Source organism: Anopheles stephensi, chromosome X, assembly GCF_013141755.1.
Source record: "Anopheles stephensi strain Indian chromosome X, UCI_ANSTEP_V1.0, whole genome shotgun sequence".
NCBI classification, from domain to species: Eukaryota; Metazoa; Arthropoda; class Insecta; order Diptera; family Culicidae; genus Anopheles; species Anopheles stephensi.
In genome coordinates, this window is record NC_050201.1 from 12,585,758 (window position 1) to 12,612,852 (window position 27,095).

General features: G+C 45.2%; 1 protein-coding gene across 6 annotated transcripts; it reads left to right on the forward strand.

The window, feature by feature from the left end:
• Nucleotides 1-1,289: 1,289 nt before the first annotated feature.
• Nucleotides 1,290-27,095, forward strand: LOC118507457 (rho GTPase-activating protein 190). Of its 6 annotated transcripts, none has more exons than XM_036045951.1 (13): nt 1,290-1,370; nt 5,042-5,429; nt 6,758-7,208; nt 7,290-8,437; nt 12,165-12,176; nt 12,665-13,117; nt 13,192-14,801; nt 15,003-15,047; nt 17,706-18,308; nt 18,734-19,092; nt 19,187-19,559; nt 22,523-22,802; nt 22,883-23,081. In XM_036045951.1, the coding sequence occupies exons 3-13, from the start codon at nt 7,059-7,061 to the stop codon at nt 23,079-23,081; spliced, it is 5,232 nt and encodes a 1,743-aa protein (XP_035901844.1). In that variant the 5' UTR covers nt 1,290-1,370; nt 5,042-5,429; nt 6,758-7,058. The 6 variants fall into 6 exon arrangements, with proteins under 6 accessions (XP_035901844.1, XP_035901876.1, XP_035901867.1 ...); XM_036045983.1 differs by having other exon boundaries at nt 1,300-1,592; nt 17,706-18,263; XM_036045959.1 differs by having other exon boundaries at nt 1,302-1,592; nt 22,883-27,095.

A 27,095-nucleotide genomic window follows, 5' to 3' on the forward strand; every position in this document is an offset into this window, starting at 1 on the left:
TCGCACGCCCTGACCGCTGCTCACTGCGTAGTCAACGCTACAACTCGTATAAATCCTTGGCAGGTGAGTTTGTAACGCTTGCTTTAAGCTGCAACCATTCATTCGTATTGACGTTTGTATGTTTCAGGTAATTTTGGTCGGAGGTTCTACATACCTGAATATCCCAGCATTCCTATTCGAAGTGAGTAGAATCGTTTATCATCCCAACTACATCCCAGGCAAGGTAACATCATACTACGATGTTGCCGTACTAACGGTAGCAACTAAGGCCTTCGCCGGACATGGCCAAACATGGCGCCAATTGCACTGCAATCCTCGGAATTGCTGGCCGGTACAAGTTGCTTCGCCGGTGGCTGGGGTTGATATGACAATAACCTTCAGCAGTCTAAATTCACTAATCTTATGCATTATTCGGTTGTCCTTCCCAACAGTAAAATTTGTGCTCTTAACGACAAGAACATAGAAACTTGTGTCACCTATAGCGGTAGTGCTGTCGTGTGTGGTGGACGACTGACCGGAGTCGTTTCCAGTGCTATACCTTCAGTATTCACCAAGATTGTGGGACCGAACATTCGCAACTTCATTCGAGCCCAAGCAAGCACCTAAGAAATAAGAAACATAATTGTAGTGCAAAAAATTGAATTTAAGTTTAGTTACTTACATACCTATTTACTAAGGAAGCGTTACAATTGCTTCACCTATTCAGGCTTTGATGAGATTCTGCTACAAAGAAGAGTCTCAACCCAGGGATGTCTATATCATCGAAGTGTGACAGAATTTCTGGAAAACTTTATATGGGATTATATTTAAGATTTTATCGTACGGTGGAAACAAAACAAATCGCTCACATTTTCCACAAATTGCACCGCACGAGAGATGCTGTGCCACCAGCCCCAAACCCTCCATAAATAAAAGATTTTAAAAAGGAGTAGGCGATCTGGACGTGTTTCGTTTCACGTTTTCTACCTTGTAAATGCCGTCGCCTCATATGATCAATTCATCTAAAATTCTTACTATTTGCAATTCATCAAAAAATTACAATGACCGCCATTGGGAGCTTTAAAAACTGTTTCGTTTGACCAATAATATTACTAATATTTTATTAAGTATTAAATTTCCTTCGTCGAGCTATAAAACAACAGAGAATCTCAATTTTAATAAAATAAAACAAAAACATCGCACCCTCGATTGTTTCCCTAACGTCACGTAGCCAATCTGACGTGTCATTTGCGCCCAAACGTCACCTGTCAACGGTGGCTCGCGTTCGGTGACAGGACCGCACCGCAGCCGTACCGCTTGGTGAAAATGTGTTCGAAGCAACACGCAGCAAACGGGAGCGAGAGTGCATTGCAAGTGCGCTGTAGTCAAGGGTGGGTATAGAGCCGCCATTCGCAGGGTCTCAAGTAAAACGAAAAGCCTGCGCGAAACATTTGTCTGCAAAACGGTTCGAAACGCAAAGCGGTTGCTTCCCAGCAGTGTTCACGGTTTCGTGCCCGCAATCGTCCGCCTGCGGGGGTCGTGCAGTTTTTTTTTTGTTGTTGGCGTGACACGAACACCGAGCCCGTCGAAATCTGCAAACGTGTGTGCCAAAGGTGCGTGTGTACAGCAGGGAAGGATTCGCCTTTTCTTCGCTGGATGTGTATGTGTGTGTGTGGGGTGGGCTTTTCTCGCTCTTGTGTTTTTGGGTTGTTTGGTTCTTCTTATTGTTTTCAGGCACGGTCGGGATTTTCTCTAAAGAAGATAAGGTTTCCGGAAGCTTCTCCCGGAGGAACATCTTGGTTGACACCAAAGTAGACTCACAATAATGCATTTACGCACCAGCAGAAGAGTCTTTCGAGCTGTGTGTGTGTGTGTGTTTTTTTTTTTTGTTGTCTTCGATGCAAGACGCATAAAAGTGCACGGAAGGGGGCAAGGGCGAGAAAGAGTGGTGGTGGTGGTAGTGATGGTGATGGACATTACAACACAACTGTGCGAGCAAGTGTGTTGTTCCAGTTGGTGAGGGGAAAAAAGCGCATGTGGTTCAACTTCCCATTCACGACGGTTCACCTTCCGGTTTACGTCTAAACTGTTGCACTGCTCGAAGCTGCTGCACTGCTGTCTTGGGCGGAACACGAGAGAGAGAGCGAGAGACAGTGAGGATTGGGGGGTGAAGCCTGCGAAAAGGGATGTATGTGTGTGTTTGTGTGCGAGCAGAGGCAAAACAACCAACAACAACGCAAACAACCAACAGCAGCAAACACGAAACAACACCAAAAGTGTCTCACCAACAAACAATCGAACCAGAGCTCTCTGTGTGTATTCATGTATTCGCAAGTGTGTGTGTGTGTGTGCGCGCGTGTATTTGGTGGAACAATTGTGGACAATTCGTGCCAAAAAAATTCTCGTGCCTCGTTTTGCTTGCTTTGTTAAACGCTACCTTACAATGTACCTTTAAGCGCGTGCGTGCGTGCATAAGTGTGTGTGGGGGGGGGGGGGGGGTTGAAAGAGAGAAAAGGAAAGTTTGTCCTGCAAAGCTTGTCCTACCGCCACCCCATCCCCCGCTCCATTAACACCCCTGCTCAATGGAGAAGAAGAAAAAGAAAACATAACCCACAAATACGGAAAAGTCTTCGGCAAGCAGCTTGCCAAAGGAAATTTTCCCATTTTACTGCTTACACTCACACCCAAAAGACAGTCGCACACACACACGCCTAACATTAACAGATCATAAACATTTTTTTGCCCTTCTACCCGGAACTATCGGTGTCCTGTGGCAGAAGGTGTCCGTTTTTCCCTTGTTCTTCCCCCAATGCTCTATCGGCTGTAATCACTGTAGAGTGGTAATCGTATCCATTTCGTTTTATTTAAGGGCTCTTTATTTTTCTATTTGTAGGTCATTTCCATAAGGAAAAAACACTTCTGAGCACAAATACTGCTCCTGTGAAATCTTTCCCGTCCAGCGGTGAGCGCGTGTCTGAGTGTGTGTATGTGGGATGGTGCCAAGTGTGCTCACGCGTCCTTGTCACCGTTTTTTTTTTGTTCACCCGCTTACAGATGTGTGTGCGCGCTTGCGTACATGTAAGTGTGTGCTGCCTTCTCTCTGTAAAGGTCGTAAATATCCTACAGTGAGGATCCTTTTTTTTTGCTTCCAAATACCTTACACTGCCGGAGAAATGGATTCGAATTTTATATTTTCCTGGCTGTGTCCCACAGCAGGCCGGCATACAATCGGTGCAGTGTTATATTACATCCACCCCCAGTTGACCGCACCGATCGTAGCAGCCGTCTGACGTCAGCTTGTAACGAAACAGCATAACTTCCAAAAAAGGAATGAAACCAAAACGACACCACAGCATGATTCTATTTTTAGGGTTGTCGTGACACCGAGAAACAAATCTGGTCCAGTTTCCCGTTTGCCGGACCGAGAATGAGCTCATATGCCGCACCAACCATCTACTACTACTAAGGTTTCCCGGCCGAGTGCACCTAAGAAGCTTTCAGGCTATTAAACCTAAAACCCTGCCCAACCCAAGGGGACGGCTAGTCGAAACACCACCCCTTCTACTCCCGGTGTGTCCGTCGAAAGTACCGTACAAAACAGGTTCACCGACCACCGTCCGGCCGATGGACGGACAGACGGCGGACGTTTGGAAAATCCTCAACTACCACCAATCGTTAGTGGATGGGTGGATGGCTAGTAACACACCGAAACCGCAAGCATATTGGCCCTGCGCTTTACAAAACCCGTACCGATCCTTGCTCTTTCGTCCTTTCGACTCATCCACACTCTCTCTCTCGTTTTTCGTTCCGCAACGCTCTCTTTCGCTCCGTGGCATTCGGCAGGCAATTTACGTGGAAAACATGGGGAAAACTCTTGCGCGATAACGCAACTAACGGGGACCAGATTCACTTTTTTTTCCTTCGTCCTTTCCAGACCATTCTCTCTGGATCCGCTCCTTTTGTTGGTCGCTTGCACCACACGCTCTCTCGCTCTCGCTTTCGTTAGTGTGCGTCACGAAGCTGTTACTGTCACAATTGGGAAATCCCCGGTGGTGGTCGACACAATCGTTGTTGGACGGGAAATTTTTGCCAAAAACCTAGTACACCGTTGTAGCATTGTAATTGACTAGTAATAAGACACCTTGCTATGCGTGTGTGTGTGTGTGTGTGGTTTTTTTTCTTCCCTGCGTTACTTCTGTTTTAGAGCCTAAGCTGGTGGTAACGGGCAACTGAAAAAAAAACGCGACAGCAAGCAATAATAATAATGATAGCAGTAATGGTCAGGAAGAAGAATGCATTAGTGTGCAGCAACTAAATATGCACATTGTTTGTTGCTGTTGTAGCATAGTTTCTATTTGCGGGTGTTTTGCAGCCAAGGGGTTGGTCAGACTGTTCGCCAGTGTAGCAATAAGTTAAATTAAGGACCGGGAATGAGAATAGTGTGTTTCTACCCGCGGAAGGTAATTGTAATACACACCTACCAACACACAGGCACACGCGCACGCAAACATAATTGGGTTTTAGGTGTCCATTTCCGTGACGCGTTTTTGGTGTGTTCCGTTGGAAATAAAAAAAAAAACCCCCGAACCGGATCGGAGGCTAGGTTGGCAGGATATTACCCTACACGGGTCGCGAACTATCCACTCCCGCTCGTGAGTGAATGTGTATGGCTGTGTATGTGTGTGTTTATTGATTTTCCTCACCATGGACGGACACAGATGCTGCCTGTGCGCACATACAGACACACGTACCGAGTGCAGACACAACACGCAGCAAACCGGGCAACGCTCTATTCGCTCAACACTCTTCTCAGAAAGAAGGACAGAAACTGTGGGAAGAATATCCGCTTTTTTGCTGTTGCTATTAAGTATAATTGATACATATCAATCACCCGGACAGTGTGACGGACAAGTTGCTGCATAATTAAGTTTTGTAACTGATAGTGATAGGAAATGAGTTCGTTTTTTGTTTTAAATTTTATTGCTTCCCATGTCTGTTCTGCAACTATGTGATGCTGATGTAGCTAACACCTCTGCTTACTTCTCGTTCTCCTTCCCAACAGCTTCCATCGTCCATAAATTGAAATTGATAGTCCGGTAAATAGCGGCAGCAGCAACAACAACACATCTCCACAATCAACCATCAAATCGATCAAAAAACGTCAAGCGCCTGGCGTCGCGCCACCATGTAAAGATGTGCATTGCCAACCGTACCATCCCACCAAAGGCAACCATTTGCAGCTTCGTGCATGGTTGCTGCATCGCTTCCAGGCACCACCTGCTCCGATCGGTCCGATAGAACGGACGTCCGTGCAACGCACAAACCCACGCAACGCAGCACGTATGCAAATATAGTACCACGCATCACTAACTAGCTCTACTATCAAACGTCCAAGCGAATCAGAAGCGAACGGAGCAAAGATTGGGAATGTGATGCTGAAACGTTGAAAGGTAATGTTTACCTTCTTGTTTAGATTTCATTTTTTATTCTTCCCGTTTAACACTAAATCCTTGGCCAACTGGTGGCTTCGTTGACTTGATTTTTTCCCCGTAGCACGATAATCATAGATCTGGATTCGGGATATGATCCTCCTTTCGAATCTTCAAAACCTTCCATCGGTTTGTGGTTACTGGGAGGGGGGGGGGGGGGGGGGGGGTCGTGGGTTGTAAAAACGCATTTTTATTTAAATCAATCCAAACGCGTCACGAATTCGTCGTGCGTGATGAACGTGCCGCGAACTGAGTGTGACGTCCTTCAAGAGGTTAAGCAGATGAAGTCATCACATCGCATCGGCTGTGTGTGTGTGTGTGCGTGTGTTGTGTGGCGCTTAATCTTCATCATCTCGCGCCGCATGTTGATGTCACATATTGTGTGCTTTGCTTGCTGCTCCGGTCCGCCATTCCGTTGGCCAAACTATTAACCCATATTGTGTGGCAATTTGCTACAGCATTCCAAAGCGGGTTTTTCTCGTTCATCTTTGACCTTTTCTTTTTTGCATTTCTATTAGATTTAACAACACAACCGCAAAAAACACACACACACACGTGCGTTTATCTAAAATCCACACGCATTATGATGGTGTGATGCTCAGCCCTATACAGGGTTAGTTTGACGAGCTGGAGCAAAAGCAAGTGTCTTACTCGGGCTAGCTGCAAGACGTAATTTAATTCGCTCAGTGCCTGGACATTGTCTCGCATACCGCTGTAACAAAGCACATCATTAAGTGTGACATATTAGCGATGCAAAAGGCATGACACTGATCGAATGAATCACCCCTTAAAGATGCAGGCAGACCAGCGGTGACGTATATTTTAGATTTTTCTTCTTCCTTGCCACTAACAACTTCGAAAGGGTCTCGGCCTGCCATTACTGGCTTTCTGTGACTTGATTTTACCCGTAGTAAAGTAGTCAGGCCCTGCGTACGGGGAGGCAGTCTGGATGGGATTTCAACCCTGGTCCTGGTCGTGTGAAGACCGGCACGCAATTTATCCACTAACCCCGTGTCCTTCATTCTCTTTCCTTGCGCACAAACAAATGATGGTTTTTAACCTAAATATTAGGAATCTCAGTAGCGAAAAGTGGGTGCCCGGAGGATCTCTGATCAGACTTTAGCCAAGGAATCTACTGTTAATTTGATTTGAACAAAAATATTACTGCAGGCCAAGTCATCATGGATCAAAACTGCGATATTGCGACATAAATTTCTTGAAATCGTACAATAATTTACCAAGTAAAGAAGTCTAATGAATTGTGCTTTTCTTTATTTTGCTTCTTCCAGATTGTTGTTGTTAATCCCACTATGCTCGCCTGGGAACAAACTCGGATGTGTCATTGAAAAAAAAAGCAGAAGAAAAGCAAATTCAAACGTATTAATAATAATAATAATAATAATGCATTGCATGTCTAGTGATTAATCTGATACGATACAAACGTGCTTCTCGTTACCCGGTGGGAAAATTAATCACCGCACGTCACCAGATTTAGCACGACTGCGTGAGCACGATTAGGTGAGCTACGAATAGTTCGGTAACGATCGTCGTGTAGCTCAACCATCGGCACAGCATTAAAACCCGTCAAAGATGAGGCAAATCAACGTATCGGTCGTGGGACTGTCGGGAGTGGAGAAGGATAAAGGACAGCTCGGTGTTGGTAAATCCTGTCTGTGCAATCGGTTCGTACGCCCCAAAACGGACGATTATGCGATCGATCACATCTCGGTGCTGAGTCAGGTAAGCCGTACTGCGCTAAACCGCCTTTCCTTGTCGCACTACATTAATACCGATTCCTTTGTCCCGCGTTCTGTTTTGTAGTCTGACTTTAGCGGCCGAGTGGTGAACAATGACCATTTCCTGTACTGGGGCGAGGTCCGCAAAACGTCCGAGGAAGGCGTGGATTACAACTTTAGCGTGATTGAGCAAACCGAGTTTGTGGACGACGCAACGTTCCAACCGTTTAAGGTCGGCAAGATGGAGCCGTACATTAAGCGGTGTGCCGCAATCCGTATGTCGTCGCAGGAGAAGCTAAAGTACATCTGCAAAAATCAGCTCGGCATCGAGCACGAGTACGAGGAGATAGTGCTGCCGGAGGGACGCTTCCTGGTCGATGGGTTCGTGTGCGTGTTCGACGTCAGCGTCGTGCCGAACCGGACGGTCGAGAAGCAGGTCGAGTTCGTGACGCAGATCATCAACAACATCCTGAAGGTGAAGAAACCGGTCGTACTGGTCACCACCAAGAACGATGACGCGAACGAGCTGTACGTGCGCGAGGCGGAAAAGATTTGCTCGCGCAAAGAGTACAAGGGCCAGATACTGCTGATCGAAACGTCCGCGCACGAAAGCATCAACATCGACCTGGCGTTCGTGGTGCTGGCGCAGATGATCGACAAGGCGAAGCAGAGGTCGAAGGTGCCGTCGTACACGGAGGCGGCCCGGCAGCGGAACGATCTGCTGAACGCCAGCACCGAGTACGTGACGCGCCTGATCCGGACCCAGATCACCGACCATCGGTCGATCTGGAGCAGCTCGTCGAAGAAGCTGTCGAACCACCGGGAATGGATCGACTTTCTCGAGCTGTTCGGGCAGGAGGCGGGCCAGCGCATCTTCCGGCGGCACATCAAGAAGCTGCGGGAGGACTACCAGTCGAAGAAGCTGCAAAGCTACATGGACTCGTTCGCGTGCGTGCTGCAGGAGATGCTGCCGGACATTAACAGCATCAACCTGGAGCTGGACAACAGCTTTAACGATTGGGCCTCGATACGGAACTACTTTCACGATCACATCGACTACGAGCAGTACTTTTTCGATGCGGTCGAGCGTGGCGGCAGCTGGGCGGAGCTGAGCGATATGAGCGACATGGAGGACGAGAATCGAATACCGTTCGACATACTGGAGACGCCCGATGCGGAAACGGTGTTCAAGAATCACATGAACGCGCTGCAGCAGGAACAGAAGCGATTAGAGTAAGTAGACGAATGTTGTGTATTGCTTTCGTTTGGATTTTTTCGATTAATTTTTAACTCCCACCACCCATAACATCCACTAGATCCACGTATGATTCATTTAACACAGACTAACTCATCTCATGTGATAGCTTTTATGGTTTGTGATGGATGTTTTGGTTTTCTTATGTTTTTTGTCAAAATTTCTTCCCGTAGCATTAAACACGCAGTTAGCATTTACACACAACACATTTTCATTTAAAACATGCTTATCATCATTCGTCATTCACGACATTGCACACTAGTATGGTCACGATTTATCATCTGGTTTAAATTTCACTCGGTTGAAGTAAAGATAATAGGTTATTTATTTTACACCTTGCTCATATACTAAGTTTCGTAACACCTAGCACATTTATACACACATATAGTTTGCGTCGATTTGGACCATAAGAATGGAATACGCCTTTACGATGGAACGTGACGCGTATTTCATCTTGTGGCGCAAATCGATACATTTTCATGCCATTTTCTTCACACATCACTAACAGTATACAGTGTCGGACAAAACGTTAAAACCACCAAAATCAGGTGTCATAAGGGCTTGTTGTCAAAGCCAAACGGGAAAACTTTCCGACGGAAAGCATCGAACCAAACGGCAAGCAAATTTGTATTATAACCACCCGTAAGAGTTGATTTTTTTACCTTATTACATAAAAACTGCAATTCAAAAGATTTTTTTTTAATCTCGACCCCTAAAACCTAGGCTATATGCACAGCCACTAAAGTGTGCACACGATTCGCTATTCCTTTTTGTGCCATTCGCTAATTGTACATGCGAATCGCTATCGATGACCGCAGATATCTTAAATGTTTGTGCGAACCGCTAAGATATGCTCACCATATGCTATTTATTGGTAAACCCTGTAAAATGTCTTCGTAGTTCTTCCTTGGCACAACAACCTCGAGAGGTCTCGGCCTGCCATTTCTGGCTTTCTGTGACTTAATTTTACCCGTAGTAAAGTAGTCAGCCCTGCGTACGGGGATTCGGGGTCTGGGTGGGATTTGAACCCTGGTCCTGGCCGTGTGAAGAAGACCGGCGCCGTTATCGCCTCGGCCGGTCCGGTGCCTTCGTAGTTATTGTCATTAAAAAAAAAATAACTTAGATTTTTTTGCGTTGATTTTTGTCCAAAAATTATTTTAATGAACGAAAATTGTGCTTTACCTTAAACACAGCTGACGGGACATTTTTTTTTCCTAACGCGCGTCTTATTTTCGCACGGATAATATACATGTTTGATTTTCCGTTTGACTAGCATCTATCATCGATTTTTAAAACGTCTGATTGAGCCTAACGAAGAGTCATAATATGAGTGACATTTTACCGACGTTTGAGAAGACGTTTGGCTTTCACAATCAGGCCTAAAACCTTTGTTTTTTCGGAACAAAGCACAAGCAGCAGTTTAGCTTTTGAGCGTTATGCAAAACAAGGAATAATTTTATAAACAATATAATGCCTCTCGATGATTAAAGGTCGATGCCTTCTTTGGGACTAAAAAAGTCGTCAAAGTATTTGGTGTACTTTTTCTGACTTTGTTAACGAATGTCTATTACATTTAGCCGGATTTTTTCAAAACAGTTGACGCCTGATCTTAGTGTATTTTAGAAACAAGATTTTCTAACGTTTTTGGTTAAAGACTCGAGAAGACCACCCCCCCCCCCCCCCCCCCCCCCGACAAAATTTGTTAAGCACTGTTGGATTAACGCCTGAATGTATGCAATCCGCAGTACACGTTGCGAAAGCTTCACAGTGTGCTTTCAGTGTGGTCAAAAATGGTTGAAAAAAGTCGCATGAAATAATGCTTATTATTCGATTAAATCCCCCTCCCACTATCCTGACCTTTTATATTGGTTTACAGGAGCTACGTACTAACTTTTGGTCACACTAGAGGTGGCCAATCAGGCTTACAGCATACACGGTGTTCCCGGACTGTAACGGAACATTGGTTCGATGGATACTTGTTAACGGGCGTAGATATTCAAAAAAGGAGGAAAAATAAGAATAATAACATTTCAAATCACTTCTTACAATGTATATTATCAGGCTCTACTCGCTGTCCAGTAACAGTATAAAGGAACAATGTTTATATGAAACGAGTTATGACCATACAAAAATCCTACTGTGCAATAAAAATGACAGGCCACAGTGCTGCACACAAAACATTCTAGCGGGGGGCCTTCTCGAGTCTTTTACCATAATTTATTCCAACGAACCGCATGAGGCCCTCTTGGAGCGGGATTTAACATAAAATTACAAAGTGCACATTACATGAATAAACGTGGAGGTAAAAGACTCGAGAAGGCCCCCCCCTGACAAAACTTGTTAGGCGCTGTAGGATTTACGCCTAAAGATATGCAATCCGCAGTACACGTTGCGAGAGCTTCACAGTGAGCTTTCAGTGTGCTTTCAGTGTGGTCAAAATTGGTTGATGAAAGTCGAATAAAATATTGTTATTATTTGATTAAAATCCCCTCTCCGCTAACCATACCATTCATTTTGGGTTACAGGGCTTCGTACTAGTTTTCAGTCGCACAAGGGGTGAACAATCGGGCCTAAAACATGCACGGCGTTCTCGGACGGTAACGGAACAGTAATTCGATGAATACTTGTTACCTTGCATTGATATTCAGCAAAGGAGGAAACATAAGAATATCATAATCTCAAACCACTTGTTACAATGTATTGTATCAAGTTTTACTCGCTGTCTATTAACAGTATTAAGGAACAATGCACAATGTTTACATCAAATGGGTTTTGACCATATAGAAATCCCACCGTACAACAAAAATGACAGGCCACAGTGCTGCACACAAAAGATTCTAGGGGGGGCCTTCTCGAGTCTTTTACCAACGTGGACATAGTAAATTAACGAAGAGTGGCTCGCACACCACGAATACAGTTTAAAAAACGCGGTGCGCGACATGTCCGGTTGGTGACGATCACACACGACGTTAAATTCGGATACGACGATCCTCCACGTCGAGCAACGATCTAGCCCGGAGCGATCTCGGCGGGACGTATAAGTTGAGGTCAGCAAGAAGCCCCGACGGCTCGATCCGGTTGTCTAGTAATGCCGCAACAAACAGCCTCTGGGCGTTGCAGTTCAAAGATCAAAGATCAAAGATTCAAAGATAGCATTTTGATGCCATACCGGATCAGTGAAGTCGCGAGCTATTTGTTTTAGTAAACCGATCAGTTGGTTGTCCTTAGTGACGACGTGCTCCAGCTGGTCGTGGAAGCTCAACTTCTCCTCAAGGAGTACTCCCAAGTCCCTGACACAGCTATTGCGCTCAATGGATTCACCATTTAACGCATAATCGTACAATAAAGGGACGAAAGGGACGAAAAGTCAGTTAAATACGCTACCGATATCACTTTTGTTTTGTCCGACACTGTACATATATGTAGACCGACCCCCATTCATATCATACCCCATTTTACCCCGATGCCCAGCCAATAAAACAAAGCGTTATTGCAATTAGATAAGACAATATTTTAACCCCCCCAAAACCAGCTGATGGATTTGAATCTCTTTTACATATTGTTTTTCTTTTTCATTCTCGTATATTTCCATCTTTGCTTGCATATTGTGGTTTTTACTGAACGTTTATCTGAACACGCACCCGTAAACGTATGCGCGCGCGCGTGCCTGTGTGTGTAACGTTTGTGTATGGGTGCCTTCAACAGGATGCCAAAGAGGTGATTTATTCAAGTTCCTTTTTCTCTCTATACTTCATACACTCACACTAACTTTTCATACAGTAATAAGCATTCGATTAAACTATCTCTAAACACAGTAGCAGTTTTGTTTTTAGGTAACAATTAAAGTAATTATTCGTTCGAGCACCTAATACCCGGAAAATTTGTATTCTCTTGCCAAAGAAAAGGGTTAACGAATTTGGAGCGAATTGTAGTAGTGTTGGTATGTTATGGTAGCAGAGGCAAAATTTGTAAGGTTAAAGCAGATTAGCGGAGCAGGTGTATTATTGAATTTACCGACACTTTTTTTGGTTGTTTCAATACAAATTTAGAAAGAAAGTAAACAAATAATTTAAAATTACTATCTACGGTACAGCATAGAAATTAAAATTGCATTAAATTAATCACCCGTAACAACGATAAAACAAAAAAACAATATGCTTCCTTCACCCATCTAATCGACCGTACGCCGTTATTTTCGTCCGCAGATGGAAAAAACAGTTCAAAAAGTTGCTCGAAGAAACCGGCTACGTTACGCCGGGCAAACAGCTGTCCGAGGTGCGCGTACTGTTTATGGGGCGCGAGTGTTTCGAAGCGCTGTCCGAGCACGACTGTCAGCAAATCTATGACAACCATCAGCGGGAGCTGGTCGAGACGGCCAAGCACAACTTCCAGGAGCTGCTGATGGAGCATGCCGATCTGTTTTATCACTTCAAAAACATCGAACCGTCCGGTACGATCACGCAGAACGACATCAAGGAAATAACGGACGTGCTGCAGGAGGATTTGCGCTACAAGCTGCTGGACCGGCTCGACCAGGACCGGAAGGTGATGTTGTTTCAGCATCTCGGGTTTGTGCACTGTCCGATACGGGAGCACTGTCCCGCGTTTCCCAACTGTATGGATGCGTTGATCGAGCGAATATTGATCTCCAATCAAAAGTAAGCGTTTGCGGATGGATGGAAATGGAGGATTTTTTACTGCAACTGTGTTTCGATTATTTGTCTCTTTTTAGTCTCCCAAATCCGCGCTTTGCCCAGAAGGATGGTCAGCTGCAGCTGAACCTGATAGTGATCGGGCTCGACTACATTGCGAACGATTTTATCGACAAGATACACCAGAACTGCAACGATAACGGCGAGTACATTGTGGATGGGCAGGTGTACGGGCTCAACATCGAGACGATCAATCGCGATAACGATTCGTTCTCGTTCGAGCTGCAGTGCAAGGGCTTGATCTGCTGCTACTCGAACCGGCAAACGTTCCAGTACGTGTACGAGGTGCTCGACCGGTTGCTGCAGGACAATCTCGACTTTAAGGACAGCGTAAACAATCTGCACATCGTGTTCATGAGCGACGAAAAGAATAGCCAGAACACGCTGCACCAGCTGCAAGCGGACGGGCAATCGCTGGCGGAGAAGCTGCACTGCGTGTTTATCGACGAGAACGAGTTTTACATCTCGCAGCAGCAAACCAAGTTCATCAACACGACGCTGAACAGTGTGATCGATTCGATACCGTTCGAGGATCTCAAGTACGGGCTGGCGCTGCACGAGCTGCCCGATCTGCGCATCATTATGTCCATCTTCTGCGGCGATCCGTTCTCGATCGAGAACATACTCAGCTCGATGATGCTGGAACAGTCGTGCATCAGTGCCGGCGAGCGGAACATAATGTTCGAGATGTTTTTGGGCGATTCGAAGCGGCGCGTCGAGCTGATACTGTCCTCCTACCACGGGGCGAACGCGTTCCGGGACGATCTGATACACGGCTTCATACTGCTGTACTCGAGCAAGCGCAAAGCGTCCCTGTCGACGCTGAGCGCCTTCTCGCTAAACATTCCAAACCTCCCGATGCAGATCGTGGCCGTGTCGGAGCAGGGCGGGGTGAATGCGTTCTTCAACAGCGAACTGTCCCAGCTGCTCATCACCGAGGGCAACACGATTGCGGACAAGCTGAGGGCGCACTTCGCCACCGGTTCCGACGACGAGGGTCAGCTGAAGTTTGCCTCGTTCGCACCGTTCCTGAAGGAGGTGTGGGACAAGAAGCCGGAGATTGAGCACGCGTTCAATCTCGAGGAACCGCTCACGATCGATTCGGGCGAAGGCACGATGGAACATTCGATGCACCATCACCATCAGCAGCAGCAGGTGCCCCAGCCACCGCCACGGTACGAAAGCTACCTCATCAACGGTTCGGCGACCACGTACCGCGGATCGGCCGGTGGTCAGCAGCAGCAACACCACGCGCACCATGCGCAATCCCAGCAGCCGCAAACACTGTCCCACCAGCAGCAGCAGCAGCATGCGCAACATCACCAAAAGATATCGCAGCAGCTGTTCGACAATCGGTCGATCAACTCGCTGGACGATCTCGACAGTCTCAAGCAGCAGCAGCACCAGCAGCAGCAGCACCAGCAGCAGCATCAGCACAACATGTACTATTACGAGGACAGTAGTGATTTCGACAAGTGTGGCAGCAATCAGGGCTTCCAGATCTATCCGCCACCGACGACACCGCCCGAGCCGGCACCACCAGACCATCTGCTCATACCGGCGTCCATACTGCGCCAACTGAAGGCGGACACCGTTTCGCAGTCCCAGTCGAGCCTGGAGGAGATAAATTGTAAGTTGATCTTTGACATTGAACGCGTTTCTTACTACTGCTTAAGATGGGCGGCGCGTGCGAGTGAGCTAAAGCGAGTAGTTAACAATTTCCCATGTTTAAGTGAAATCTTGTCAGCATTGCAATACCAAACCTAATCATGTTCGCGTGAACACATTCAACAAAAAACTTTCTACCTTCCATTTCTTGCACACGAAACAGCTGACGTCAGCGGATCCAAGGACTCGATCAACACATACGACTCAGGTTGATATTTACACTTATCAAATTCGATGTTGCGATTGCACGCTGTGTTTTACCATTTACTTTTGGTTTTACCACATTTTTTGTTGTGTTCCAGAGTAAAGTGTTTGTGATGTGTGCATGTTGTTTTTTCTTTCCTATGCCTTTTGTTTTCATAATGAAATGTTTGTAGTTTATTTTTTTATAATTATTTAGATCACTTTATTATTCGTAGTAGTATTGTGTTTAGTTTCTATTATTTCTGTTGTGAATTTTTTTGTTACTGCGTTACAAATAGCAATAATTTTACTGTTGAATTGAATGTTTTAAATAGTGATAGGAATAACCGCTGAGTAACGTGAATTAAATCAGAGTGAGTGAGTTAGATCTTATGCTCATCCTTTAAGAGTTAAATCCCGCGAAATGATTCAACTCTTCGTAGCGATCAAAGTGAGTTGAGAGGAGATGTCGTAAAAAGCCCGTTTTGACACATGGAAAGAAGTAGAAGACCAGCACCATTTTGACGTTTACTTGACCGCATCGCATCAGCTGGTTATATGTGTTGTTTATGATTCACCATCACGTGTAATGGTCGGGATCACGCGATCCCAATCACAATGGAGGACGACACCAAAGTCGTAACCATACAGGAGGTATCCGCCAAGGTGACTAACGCGGATATTATATCAGCTTTGGAGGCCTTCGGGGAGGTGAAGGGGGCAAAGGACCTCCTCTGGGAGGATCCTACGCCTTTTCCAGGCGTAAGAAACGGCAACAGAGCGGTGAAAATTTTAATAAACAGGCCCATCCCATCATACATCACCATAAAGGGTGAGCGGGGTAGGATCACATACCGCGGGCAGGAACAAACCTGCATGTACTGCGATCAAATGGTCCATTACGGTGTTTCCTGCACACAAAACAGGAAAAATAACAGCCAAAAGGCATCAAGTGTCAACCAGCGCCTATACTCGGCAATAGTACAGGGCAATCACACTACGGCCAAAGAAAGCTCAACTGAAAAAGTGGTAACCACAAAAAGTATCCCCACCCAAGCGGGTAAAATCACTAGAAAAAAATCCATTGACGAACCAGGCTGCAGCAAAGCACTGGAACGCATAGACTACGAAAAAAGTGTCTCGAACACTATGACACTTAACAAAAGAACAATGTCCGACAGCTCCTATCCAGACACAGACGAGGAAAAAGCAGGGGTCTCCCAGCACGAGTTTAAAAAGCCACACAAAAAAAAAGCACCAAAACGAACGAACGTAGCATACTATAAACTGCCAAACAGCCCCTAGGACCCCGATTCAAGACTTCAAAGACACCATTACGCAAATAATACACAATACAAACAACAGGAAATGCCTAATAGCCGCAGACCTCAACTCGCATCACACCTCATGGGGAAACCCTTGGAGCGACAATAAAGATACCAGACCCAACGAGAAAAATACGACATCTCCTTCGACGCATTTTTAGAGAAATGGAAAGAGCCGAACGGACGCATGGTCAAAAATATAACCAAATTCATACGAGAAACAAAAATCTCACTTTGAATAGTTGCTTGGTTCTATTCATGAAACACATGAAACATTCAGCATAAACGAAAAGCATAACACCACTCATCTGACAAACAGACCAAGCAGAAAAACAACAGACTCCGCAACCGGGTAGATGACTCTTGAGCAGTCCTAGGACTCAGTCGAAAGCCCAAACGAAGCAGTTAACCTTTGAATATGTGGGGGGAACAATAGTTGCCCATACGCATAGAAGGCTATACCCTGTTTCAACAAAATAGAAGAAGAAGGAGAAGATGATTCTCGATGCAATAACATTATTTAATGATTTGTTTTCTTCTATTTTGCTGTTCAATATCGTTCGGAAAGCTTAGATCAAGTGAAGAAATCAGGATATTGTAGTGTGTCAGTGCTATCTGAGGTGATTCTGTTTTATATTTATTACTGTTTGAGGTGGTAACGATTCAGCGCCTATATGGACAGGGCAGCTTTGACTGTATCGGCGTCACAGGCGGTGCCGGTTTGCATCCCCGAACTATTGGTTGATCCGAGATATAGGATCGTTCCACTTCACGTTCATCAAGAGGACAGCAGATCGAGCTTCATCAATGTATGCTAGAGATCGCTTGACCAACAAAGAATGCTTGACCGCAGCTTGTTTACATTTCAGTCAAGTAAACGTCAATTTTTTTTTTCAAAATGTCCGACCGAGAAATCGCTTTTCCGACACCTCCTCTCAACTCACTTTGGTAGCGACCAACCACTCACTCATTGTGTTTTAACTCACTCATGAGTGAAATAACTCATTGGTGATTTAACGCTCCGTGTCGACTCACCTTTTACTCACATGGTTTAATACTCATCCACTACGTTTTAACCCACTCACAACGCTTTAACTCACTCGGCTCGTTGTCACGAGTGAGTTAAATCATAGTGAGTGAGTAAAACGAAGTCATAAGTGAGTTGAAATTACGCTTTGTGAAGATTCAAATCTTCACAGTCTTTGCTGGGATCTAACTCACTCACTCATTTTGACTCAGTTTGCTCATCACTAGTTTTGAATCTCCCTCGTTTTTATTTTTTCTTCTCTAACTTTCATAAATTTTTCGAAATTGTATTGTTGATTTTTCCACTTCCATTTCGCCCACTCCCCCCCCAGGCTGGATAGACGATGGGTTTCTCATCCAAAAGCAGGACAACAAGCAAAGTGAGGATCTCTGGAAAAACATGAACGCACACCACGCCTTCACCACGGGCCGCCGGCCGAACCAGTCGTCGTTCGCGAAAAAGATACGCCCGAAAGGACCTAGTCAAACGCTGAAACAGCCCGGCAAGCTGAACCTGAAGAGTTTTGCCATCGTTAACGAAGCGATCGCACGGATGAACATTGGCGGTGGTGGGGCGGGCGGTGGCGGTGATAGCGGTGCCTCCACCGGTAACTCCGGCCAGGGCGTACCGATGACGGAGAGGGAGAAGAAGAAGGCGAAGAAGTTGCTGCAACAGCAGCAGGCACAGCTCGAGCATGCACCGTTGGCCGCCCCGGAGGATGACAGTGAGGAGTACGAGGATGAGGCCGGGTACGAGCAGATTAATGATGCGTTCAGCGATGCGGTGAACAATGTGGCGAGTCAATTATTTACCACCTTCTCGGGCGGTCCCGGCGGCAACCAGGTTGGCGGACGGTGCGGTGCAGACAGTTCGGGCGGTTCCGAAATGGGTACGCACAAAACGAAACTGCGACAAAGAAGAGAAAAGGAGCAGAGTAAGTTTGATCGCATTAGAGAAACAACATTATTTTATTATTATATCATTTTAGCACACTTTACATTGTATCCAGAATTTATGGAGCTACTTAAAAAAAGTTTAAGTCTTGAGCTCTTATTCTGGGCTCCAAACCTCAAAGGTTCTTGTGATCTTATCAAAGTCTTTTTTATACTTAACCAAATTTGCTATATAAAAATTGGATACAGTGTTGTTTTATGACTTAGTTTCTTGAAATAGATTAGGAAGATTAACAATTTAAAAAATGAGCTAGACTAGACGAATCGAAAAAAAACTGACAACAAAATCGAGCAAACATATTGAGGACACTTAACAACACTTAACGATGCAGGCTATAAGGCTGTGTAGCAGAACCAAACCAATGCAGCTCTCAGTAACCTTCCATCTCCTTATCCTTTTCCTTAGTTTTCAACATTCAAGAAAACTCCGACTCGGAGAGTGACTCCAGCTCGCTCGAGCGAAAGCGCTCCAACGACGGCTACTCGAAGATCAACCGCAAAGCGCAACCTCACAAACGGCATCGCAAAAAGCGCACCGCCATCCCGGTACAACCGCCCAAAATTCCGCTCGGTCCGTTCGGCTCATCGGCCGGCGATATGATGGGCAGTGTCGGTGCGAGCGGTGGTTCGCTCGGCGGCATGCCCATCATGTACCAGAAGCTGAAGAACGACCTGGGCAGCGGGTTGGAAAAGCAGGACAAACCGTCGCAGGAACAGGACGAGTCGAGTGTGGATATATCTTCGCCACGCGATAATTCTCCCATAGTGCGTATTTTCGTTATTCACAAGAGTGCGATTTTAAAGGAAAATGACTTACTTTTATTTTTTTTCTCTCTCTCTCTCTCTCGCACCACAACAGTTTGGTGTACTACCGAAGGGAGGCGATCGCGAAAAGCTGATTACGAAGCAGAAAAATTGGTTCGGCAAGGAGATCGACACCAGCAGCAAGAGCAGCAAGGAGTCGAAGGATGTGCGCGGCGGCAGCAAAAATGCGAGCAAAAGCTCGAAGCATAATGGGGCTGCGGCTGCTGCTGCCGCCGCCGCCGCCGCTGCCGCCCTGCAACAGTCGTCGCTGGCCAGCCTGAAGCAGTCGGATAAGGTGCCGCTCGTGCCACTGTTCGTGGAGAAGTGTGTCAAGTTTATCGAGCAGGAAGGGCTCGACTCGGAAGGCATCTACCGGGTGCCCGGGAACCGGACGCACGTCGATCTGTTAAATCAGAAGTTTGCTGAAGGTAAGATCTCATTCAATTACTTTTATTTATTTATTAGTTATAATTGACTATAACGGCTTGACGCCGTAATGTCAAAACCGTGCTGACGATTACAAATTCACAAAGATCACAAGCATTATTAGGGATTTTTGACCTGTTATTTGCCTTATCCCGGGCATGGATTTCGTCCTTTCTTGTATCGGTTAAAACACAAGCAACAAAAAGCAACTTGGACAGCACAAACATTTGCCTGCGTACAGTGTTCCTCAAACTGCCCAGCAGTGATAGCCTAAGCTCGATCAGGTCAGCACCGAACTCAGAAACTATTGGCGAGTTTCATCCCATAGTAGCAGGGTCTCTGGTAATCACGAGGTTACACTCGCTGATCATCGCTGAACTCAACGCCAGCGAGGCCGATCTCGTTCTATCAAGGCTAGACAGCGAGAACAGCTAGAACACTGTTGCAGAATAGTCTGCCTCTCTTTTTACCACAGTGTCGGCATTGGTCCTGGATGCTCTTGCTCCGTCAACGGATTACCCGTTGCTCTACAAAAAAAAACACTTAAGACAAAGACAACACAATGAATAACAAAAAAGGAATGAAGGAAAGGAAATAAGGAATTGAGAGATAATGAGGATGTGGAATCAAAGGTCTCTGGTCGCCAACACTTCTCTTATTTCTACACCCGGTCGTCTGCCGATGCTCTCGACTGCGCCCAACAAGGAGGGTCTTGCGGTGTCAAACTCCACGCAGAACCACAGAAGGTGATCTACATCGTGAAAACCGTCACAGCATCCGGCACACAACTTCGTCTGAGCCAGAGTTATACGCTGCAGATGAGCATTCAACGCGAAATGATTCGGCATAAGTCATGCGTATGAACGCCCAGTCTACAGAGAGCCCACCGAACCAAGGCCGCAGGGACACTTGCGGAGAGATCGAGAAAAGCAATCGCCCGAGTTCGTCCGCCTTCCACATGCTCTGCCAGCGAGCCAGAGAAAAGTTGCTGTGGTAGGCGAAGAAACTCTCGGGCCGAGATTGGACGGTCGTAAAATGCGCCTTGTTGGACGCCTGTTTTGGCCAGTGAGTCTGTCTTCTCGTTGCCGGGAATTCCACAATGAGAAGGTACCTAAATTAGCGAAATCCTGAACGCCTTCTCAAACATGGAGCCAAGCAATTCTATGATTTTGATGCTAAGATAATCCTGACTCTTAACAGCCTTCGGGGATCTTAGTGCTTCGCTAAGGCTATCTGTGAAGATGAAGTACTGATCCGAAGGTCTCGCTGCTATCATCAAGAGTGCGTACAAGATTGCGGCTAGTTCTGCGGTTTAAACACCCAAAGGCTCCCGCAATTTGAAAAATGCTTCGGCGGACTCACTAAAAACACCGAAGTCGGTGCCCTCCTTAGAGGATGGGACCATCGCATATCAGTGTAATACTGGCTTATTTGGTCTAATGGACTTATCCCTGAAAATGCCCAGAACTACCATAGGGCGAAGATCATTCGGTATGGTCTTAATTTCCTCGTGCAACCAGGAATCTGTTGTTAACAGGGAACTGTAGGTCTCAGGAAGGGCAGCACGGTTTAATGCCTGTGGAGCGCTAGGATGCACTTGTAAGGCAACACAATCTTCATAGATCTTCAAGATCTTGCTCATAGAACCTGTCTCTAGAAGCGCTTTAAAATTGTTTAAGATCAAGAGAATTTATACTGAAGAAGTTTGATCGGCATCACCCCAATCATCACTTCTAGGGACATGTTGTGGATTTCATGCTCCCTAGTGCGAGTCTAAGACAACGATACTGTAGCCTCTCTAGTTTGAGGATATGCGTGTTGGATACCCAATGGAAACATATTTATACAGTTCAGTTTCCGGCAATAATTTTATTTATTGTCATTATAATTCAACGAGCCAAGCAGGCCCCCTTGAAGCCTAGTTGACACTTAACAGTTACAAGGACGGACGGATCGAATACAATTTAAAAGCGCAGCGCGTGACATGTCCGGTTGGTGACGATTACTGATACAATTATATTCACGGCACATACGGAGGAAGGGATCAAAGGTGCCAAAACGGGTTCGGCGATCCTCTACGTCAAGCAGCGTCCTTGGGCGAAGCGGCCCGGTTGGGACGTATAAGTTGAGCCCAGAGAGTAGTGTTGGGGAGTCGAGCCGGTAGTCCAAAAGCCCCGCAACAAATAGTCTCTGGGCGTTGCAGTTACGCTGGTTCACCGACTCGATACACAAAAGCGCACAGCGAGCGTCGTAGTCCACTTGGACCTAGAGGCCGAGCTGCAGATGGCCACCATACAATGGAGGCATACTCCAGCACCGATCGAACCAAGGAGCAGTAGAGCGTCTTGATGGAGACCGGGTCCGTGAAGTCGCGAGTAAGTTGCTAAAGCAAGCCTTTCAGCTGGTTGCCCTAGGTGACGACGATTCCAACATGGATAGTACCGTTGTCTTTAGTGTTGGGTCAAGAAGCTCTTTTTAAAGAGCAGAAGGCAACTGCTCACTAACATGTGTGAGGTGATGTGAGAGGCCTCCCGGTAGCTCCGCACTCACTGAGGGCGAAGAGGTCGAAGAGTGCGAAGAGCTACCTCCTGAGGTCGGAGAGTGCGAAGAGGCCGGAGAGTGCGGAGCTACCTTTTGGAAATCGAAAAGCGCGCTCAGAATCCTCAGATGCCTCCCGGAAGCTCTCGAGCTCACTACCCAACACTAGTTGTCTTACACAGCCGCAGGACGTCTGATGGATGTGCGCCACACCAGAATCTAAAAGTCGTTTGCAGAGCACTTAATACCAAGGTTTTCAGACCCCCCCTTCAAGATTGTCCAAAGTGGTTTGTAAAGCCAGTTGTATTTCAACCGCGTCCCTGCTTGCAAATGATAATACGCCGTCGTCTGCCAACTGTCTAATGCTGCAACCATTCAAATACCACTCGATTATATTAATCTTGTTTTTCTCGGGTTCTCTTCACAGAATCGGATGTAGACATCGAGAAGCTCGACATACCGGTCAATGCGGTCGCAACCGCCCTCAAGGATTTCTTCGTGAAGCGTCTCAAGGGACTGTTTAGTGCGGAAATGATGAGCGAGCTGGAGGAAATAGCTGGCTCGCGGCCCCTGCAGTCCATCACGAGCCTGAACATGGAAGTCAAAACGGACCGTAGCTGCCGGTTGATTGCTTTGCGCGGGCTGCTCAACAAGCTGCCACCGAACAACTTTGCAATACTTAGCTACATCTTTCAGCATTTCGTACGGTACGGATCTTTTTTCTTCTATGTGGCGTCCTGTTATCCCTTTAATAAGACTTTCCTTTACCCGATTTTTTTTTTCTCAGTGTGTCGGAAAACTCGAAACTTAACAGCATGGATAGTAAAAATCTTGCCATCTGCTGGTGGCCAACACTGTTGCCGATCGAGTTTACCGACATGATGCGGTTCGAGACGATGCGCCCGTACTTGGAGGATATCGTGCAAACGATGATTGATCAGTATCCGTTCCTGTTCTGCGGTGAGGAAGCGTTCGTGATGGTCTGATGCGAGTAAGACCGACGCGTGGTTCCTGCTGACGCGTTAGCATTACTAAGGAAGCGCAGATGAAAAACACACACACAACATATACAGTATTCGGGAGAGTATCCACACACGCCGTGCCATGCACACTCTCACCTTAATCCTGAGACAGAATCGTAAACATACGCTAAACACCAATCATTTGAATACACTACTAGAAGCGGAAAGTAACAAAAAAGTAAAAACACGGGCAAGCAAGGACAGTAGGAGCTCGATTCGAGCAGGCAAACAGACAGACAGCAAACTTACTCATACTACTCTCTCATACTCATTGGTACCCCAAGCCCGCATACAATATATTTGAAAAAAACATACTCGTATCAATGTGTAACAATGTCTCCTGGGTGCGCCTGGTGTTATGGATATACATTTAAAAGAGAGAAAGAGAGAGAAGGAGCATTCGAAAGGCAAAAGCAAAAAAAAACATTGATGTTGTAACTCAAGAAAAACCTTTCTTTCGGGTTAAAAAAGTAAGTGATCGAAACCAGTAAGAAAAAACACCGAAACTAAACCCTCCGCCGCTTGAAACGTTGAAACACACAACAACAGAAAACAAATGGAAAAGAAAGACGGATGAAAAAAACAGTTCAGTTGAATTATGCTTTCTTTTCCAAAGCACGTACTCATACATAACTCACCCCGCAGATCGTTATTATTGAACCAATGATATATATATATTTACTGTGAAAACAATAACCGAGGCTGAACACACATTATACACTACTACCTGTGAAAGGGGATCTGTTTTTTTTATGTTTTTAGAAGCAAATGCAAGGAAGTACTCAAATACCAAGATAAATTAAATAAACAGGCAAACAAACACAGTCAGAGCTCATATTAGGTTAGTATGGGAGAAATGAACGGTACCGCACGCGAAACACGATTTTAAAAGTATTATTTATCCCACGAGATTGTCTTGTTCCCCCCCCCCCTCCCGTTCTCTCTCTCTGTGTGTTGCGCTCCAACCCTTACTATATTGATATTAATCTATGTGAAAGCTAAACAACGTAAAAATAGAATATTATGCTAGAAAGCAGCAACAAAACAACCGATCGTGTTAGCAAAGTGGCGAGCGTGCGTGTGTGTGTGTATTAAGCACAGCAAAACTTAGTTAGGCGTAGGAATAAAAATGCACCAACCACCACATCTCAGCTAACCTAGCGTGTGTGCATACATACTTAGCTCAACGGTTGAGCAAAAAGCGAAGCCAAGCTAAAAGGAAAAAGAGAACGGCGAAATGCTTTAGACGAGTTAAATAACAAATTGTGACAAAGAAAAACAAACAAATTTTTAATCTCCCCAACCCCCACCCTTTTCGGTTTCGGTCATGTTCTTAATGCTTCTTTGTTTAAAGAAATTGTATACAAAAACTGCTGGTTGGTGTATTAACAAAGTATTTGCTTTACACAAAAAAAAAAACAAACAACAACACGCAATCGATGGGTCAATTTGTGTAGTAATAATATAACAAAAAAAAATATCGACACACAATTTGCTTAATGTTGAACTCTCACTCTCCCACGCACGCACACACGAATACATTCGCCGAGACGCTTTTTTTTTAGTAGTGTAGAGTACTAGCGATTGTTGTTTTTGCTTTCTGTTTTGCAAAGTGGCGGGAAAAGAAGAAAGGAAAGAGAAAATTTCCAACAAAAAAAAAAAACGAAAGCATTCATTACATTCCCCCATTCTTTTTATTGACGCCTACTGTGTGTGTGTGTGTGCGTTTGTGTAAGAAAGAGAGAAAGAAGGATAAAGCGTTAATGGAAGAAGAAAAAATCGCTTAAAGTAAGACAAACACACGAACAAAAACAGAAAAGTAACAGCAAATCACACACACACACACACGCACGTAAGAACGAGAAGGTATTTTTGTATGTATTTAGCATTGTTGTAAAACTAGGTGGCCTAGAGATAAAGGTGTTTGCCGGATATTGTAACACACTTTAAAGAGACGAACAGCAACAACAAAAACGCTTGAATGATTTCATTATCACACTCCATTCGCTGCTATGATCTGAAAGAGGGGAAAGAAGAAGAAGTCACACACACACACGCGCAATGTATTATAAAAAACACACACACACACACACTGAGAAGGAAGGAAGAAACAGCAGCACAGAAACAACAAACCTTTAAACCTTAGATAACGATTACAACCAATACTAATGGAGGAGGACGCGGCTGAGATACACACACACATACATACACACACACCAGCAAACCGCCAAGCGGTTGTCGAATGTCCTGATTTACAAAGCAAAAAAAAAGGCAAAAGCTTATATCCTCCCCCCGCCCCCCAACCACTTTTTGTTAATGACCCAGACACACAAACACCTGAAGGATGTTCAACATTCAATTTAAGACACACACCCACACACACACATTTTAATGAAAAAGCATTATACCCAAGTTTGTCCGACGTCTTCTAAAACAACAATACAACAACATCCCTACCGATTGAATGAGATGATACAAGTTACAGTATTTTCTACCTTTATAAATAATCACTTCCTGCTCTCCGAGAATGGCGGTCGAAAGGTTACCGAGATCTGAAAATGCTAGAAAGAGAAGCAAAATGCAACAAAAAAAGAACAACAACAAAAACCATAAGTGTATTTACTTTTGTCCAGTTAGAAATGAAGTGAGAGAAAAATGGGACGAAAAAAAACGAGGGAGAGCGAGAAAAAAAAAAGCAAAAAAGGTGTAACATGTAAGCTGAAAAACAAATTTGCGAATACATACACACACACACAACTAGCAACTATCTCTATGTTTATAAGGTCTAGGAGGCGCTAGGAATGGAACGGAATCGTAACACAAATTTCTTCAGTGAAATTTAACAAAAAAAACGCACTCCAATAATATAACGCTCTCGCTGATAACCCGCAGCCCCATCCCCCCCCCCTCCCTCTCCCGCCCCTCACGCATACATCGTCGTTTTGTGTATGTGTGTGTGTGTGTATGTTTAGAGTAATGTGTAATTGAAATTCCTCTCGTGTAGGATTATGTTCCTCCAAAACAAGGCTCCAAAACATTTCCCGCTGCATTTATATAAACGGCTTCATGTGTGTATGCGTGCGTGTGTGTGTGTGTGTAGTATGCGAGAACGGGTTTTGCGAAAAAGTAAAAAAAATAAAAACATAGGAGCAAAAGCATAGCTTATCTTAACAATTTCAAGCAAGCAAACAAACAAATCGCATCGCAAGTATAACAGCAGCAACACACACACACGCACACGTACGAGAGAGAGTGGGGAAAATCCAATAGCGATAGAAAAGACGCATTTGTATGTGTGTGTGTGTGTGTGGGTGGGTAGGAAGGGCGAACCAGAAACCAGAAATAATGATGTAAACCGTTCTATTTGCAATTGAAAACCGACCTGTAAACAATTATGTGGTGATATAAACGTAATTATAAATGGATATATTAGGTATACAACCGGCGGGAGGATTATATGTTTTTGGGTTTTAAACGAACAAGAAGAGAGAAAGAGAGAGAGAGAGAGAGAGAGAGAGAGAGAGAGAGAGCTAGCGAGGTGAAAAGAAAACAAAAACGAGGCAGAAGAAGGTGCGTGTGTGTGTGTGTGTGTGGTTCGGTTCCTTCCTGTGACCGCCCTCGCCGAACGATAATACTCTGTAAAAGGTAAACGGATGGATATAAAAATAAGAAAGGAAGGGAAGTTAAGAAAAACAACTTGCAAACATAAGTAAGCGTAATGAGACAAAGAAAAGGGAAAGCTTTTTTTAGTTTTTCCTTATTGAAGAAGAAAAAAAAACACACACACACAAAACAAAGAAACAAGAGAAGCAAAGTGGTAAAACAACAACAAAACAAAAAGGATGAAAAGGAAACAACTTCAGTGGCGAAATGGATAAGAAAAGGGTGCGCATAACGCACTACTACTACTACTCAAAATTCATCTCCCCTTCATCAAAACCCTCCCGCACACAACCCCCCCCCCCCCTTTTCCGCTCC

What these genes read in the sequence shown, in the direction of transcription:
- LOC118507457 (XM_036045951.1), top strand. Translation starts at nt 7,059, where the DNA reads ATGAGGCAAATCAACGTATCGGTCGTGGGACTGTCGGGAGTGGAGAAG. An exon ending in GAGCCTGGAGGAGATAAATT is followed by an intron (nt 14,802 to 15,002) that starts GTAAGTTGATCT and finishes CACACGAAACAG; the next exon opens with CTGACGTCAGCGGATCCAAG. An exon ending in GATCAACACATACGACTCAG is followed by an intron (nt 15,048 to 17,705) that starts GTTGATATTTAC and finishes CTCCCCCCCCAG; the next exon opens with GCTGGATAGACGATGGGTTT.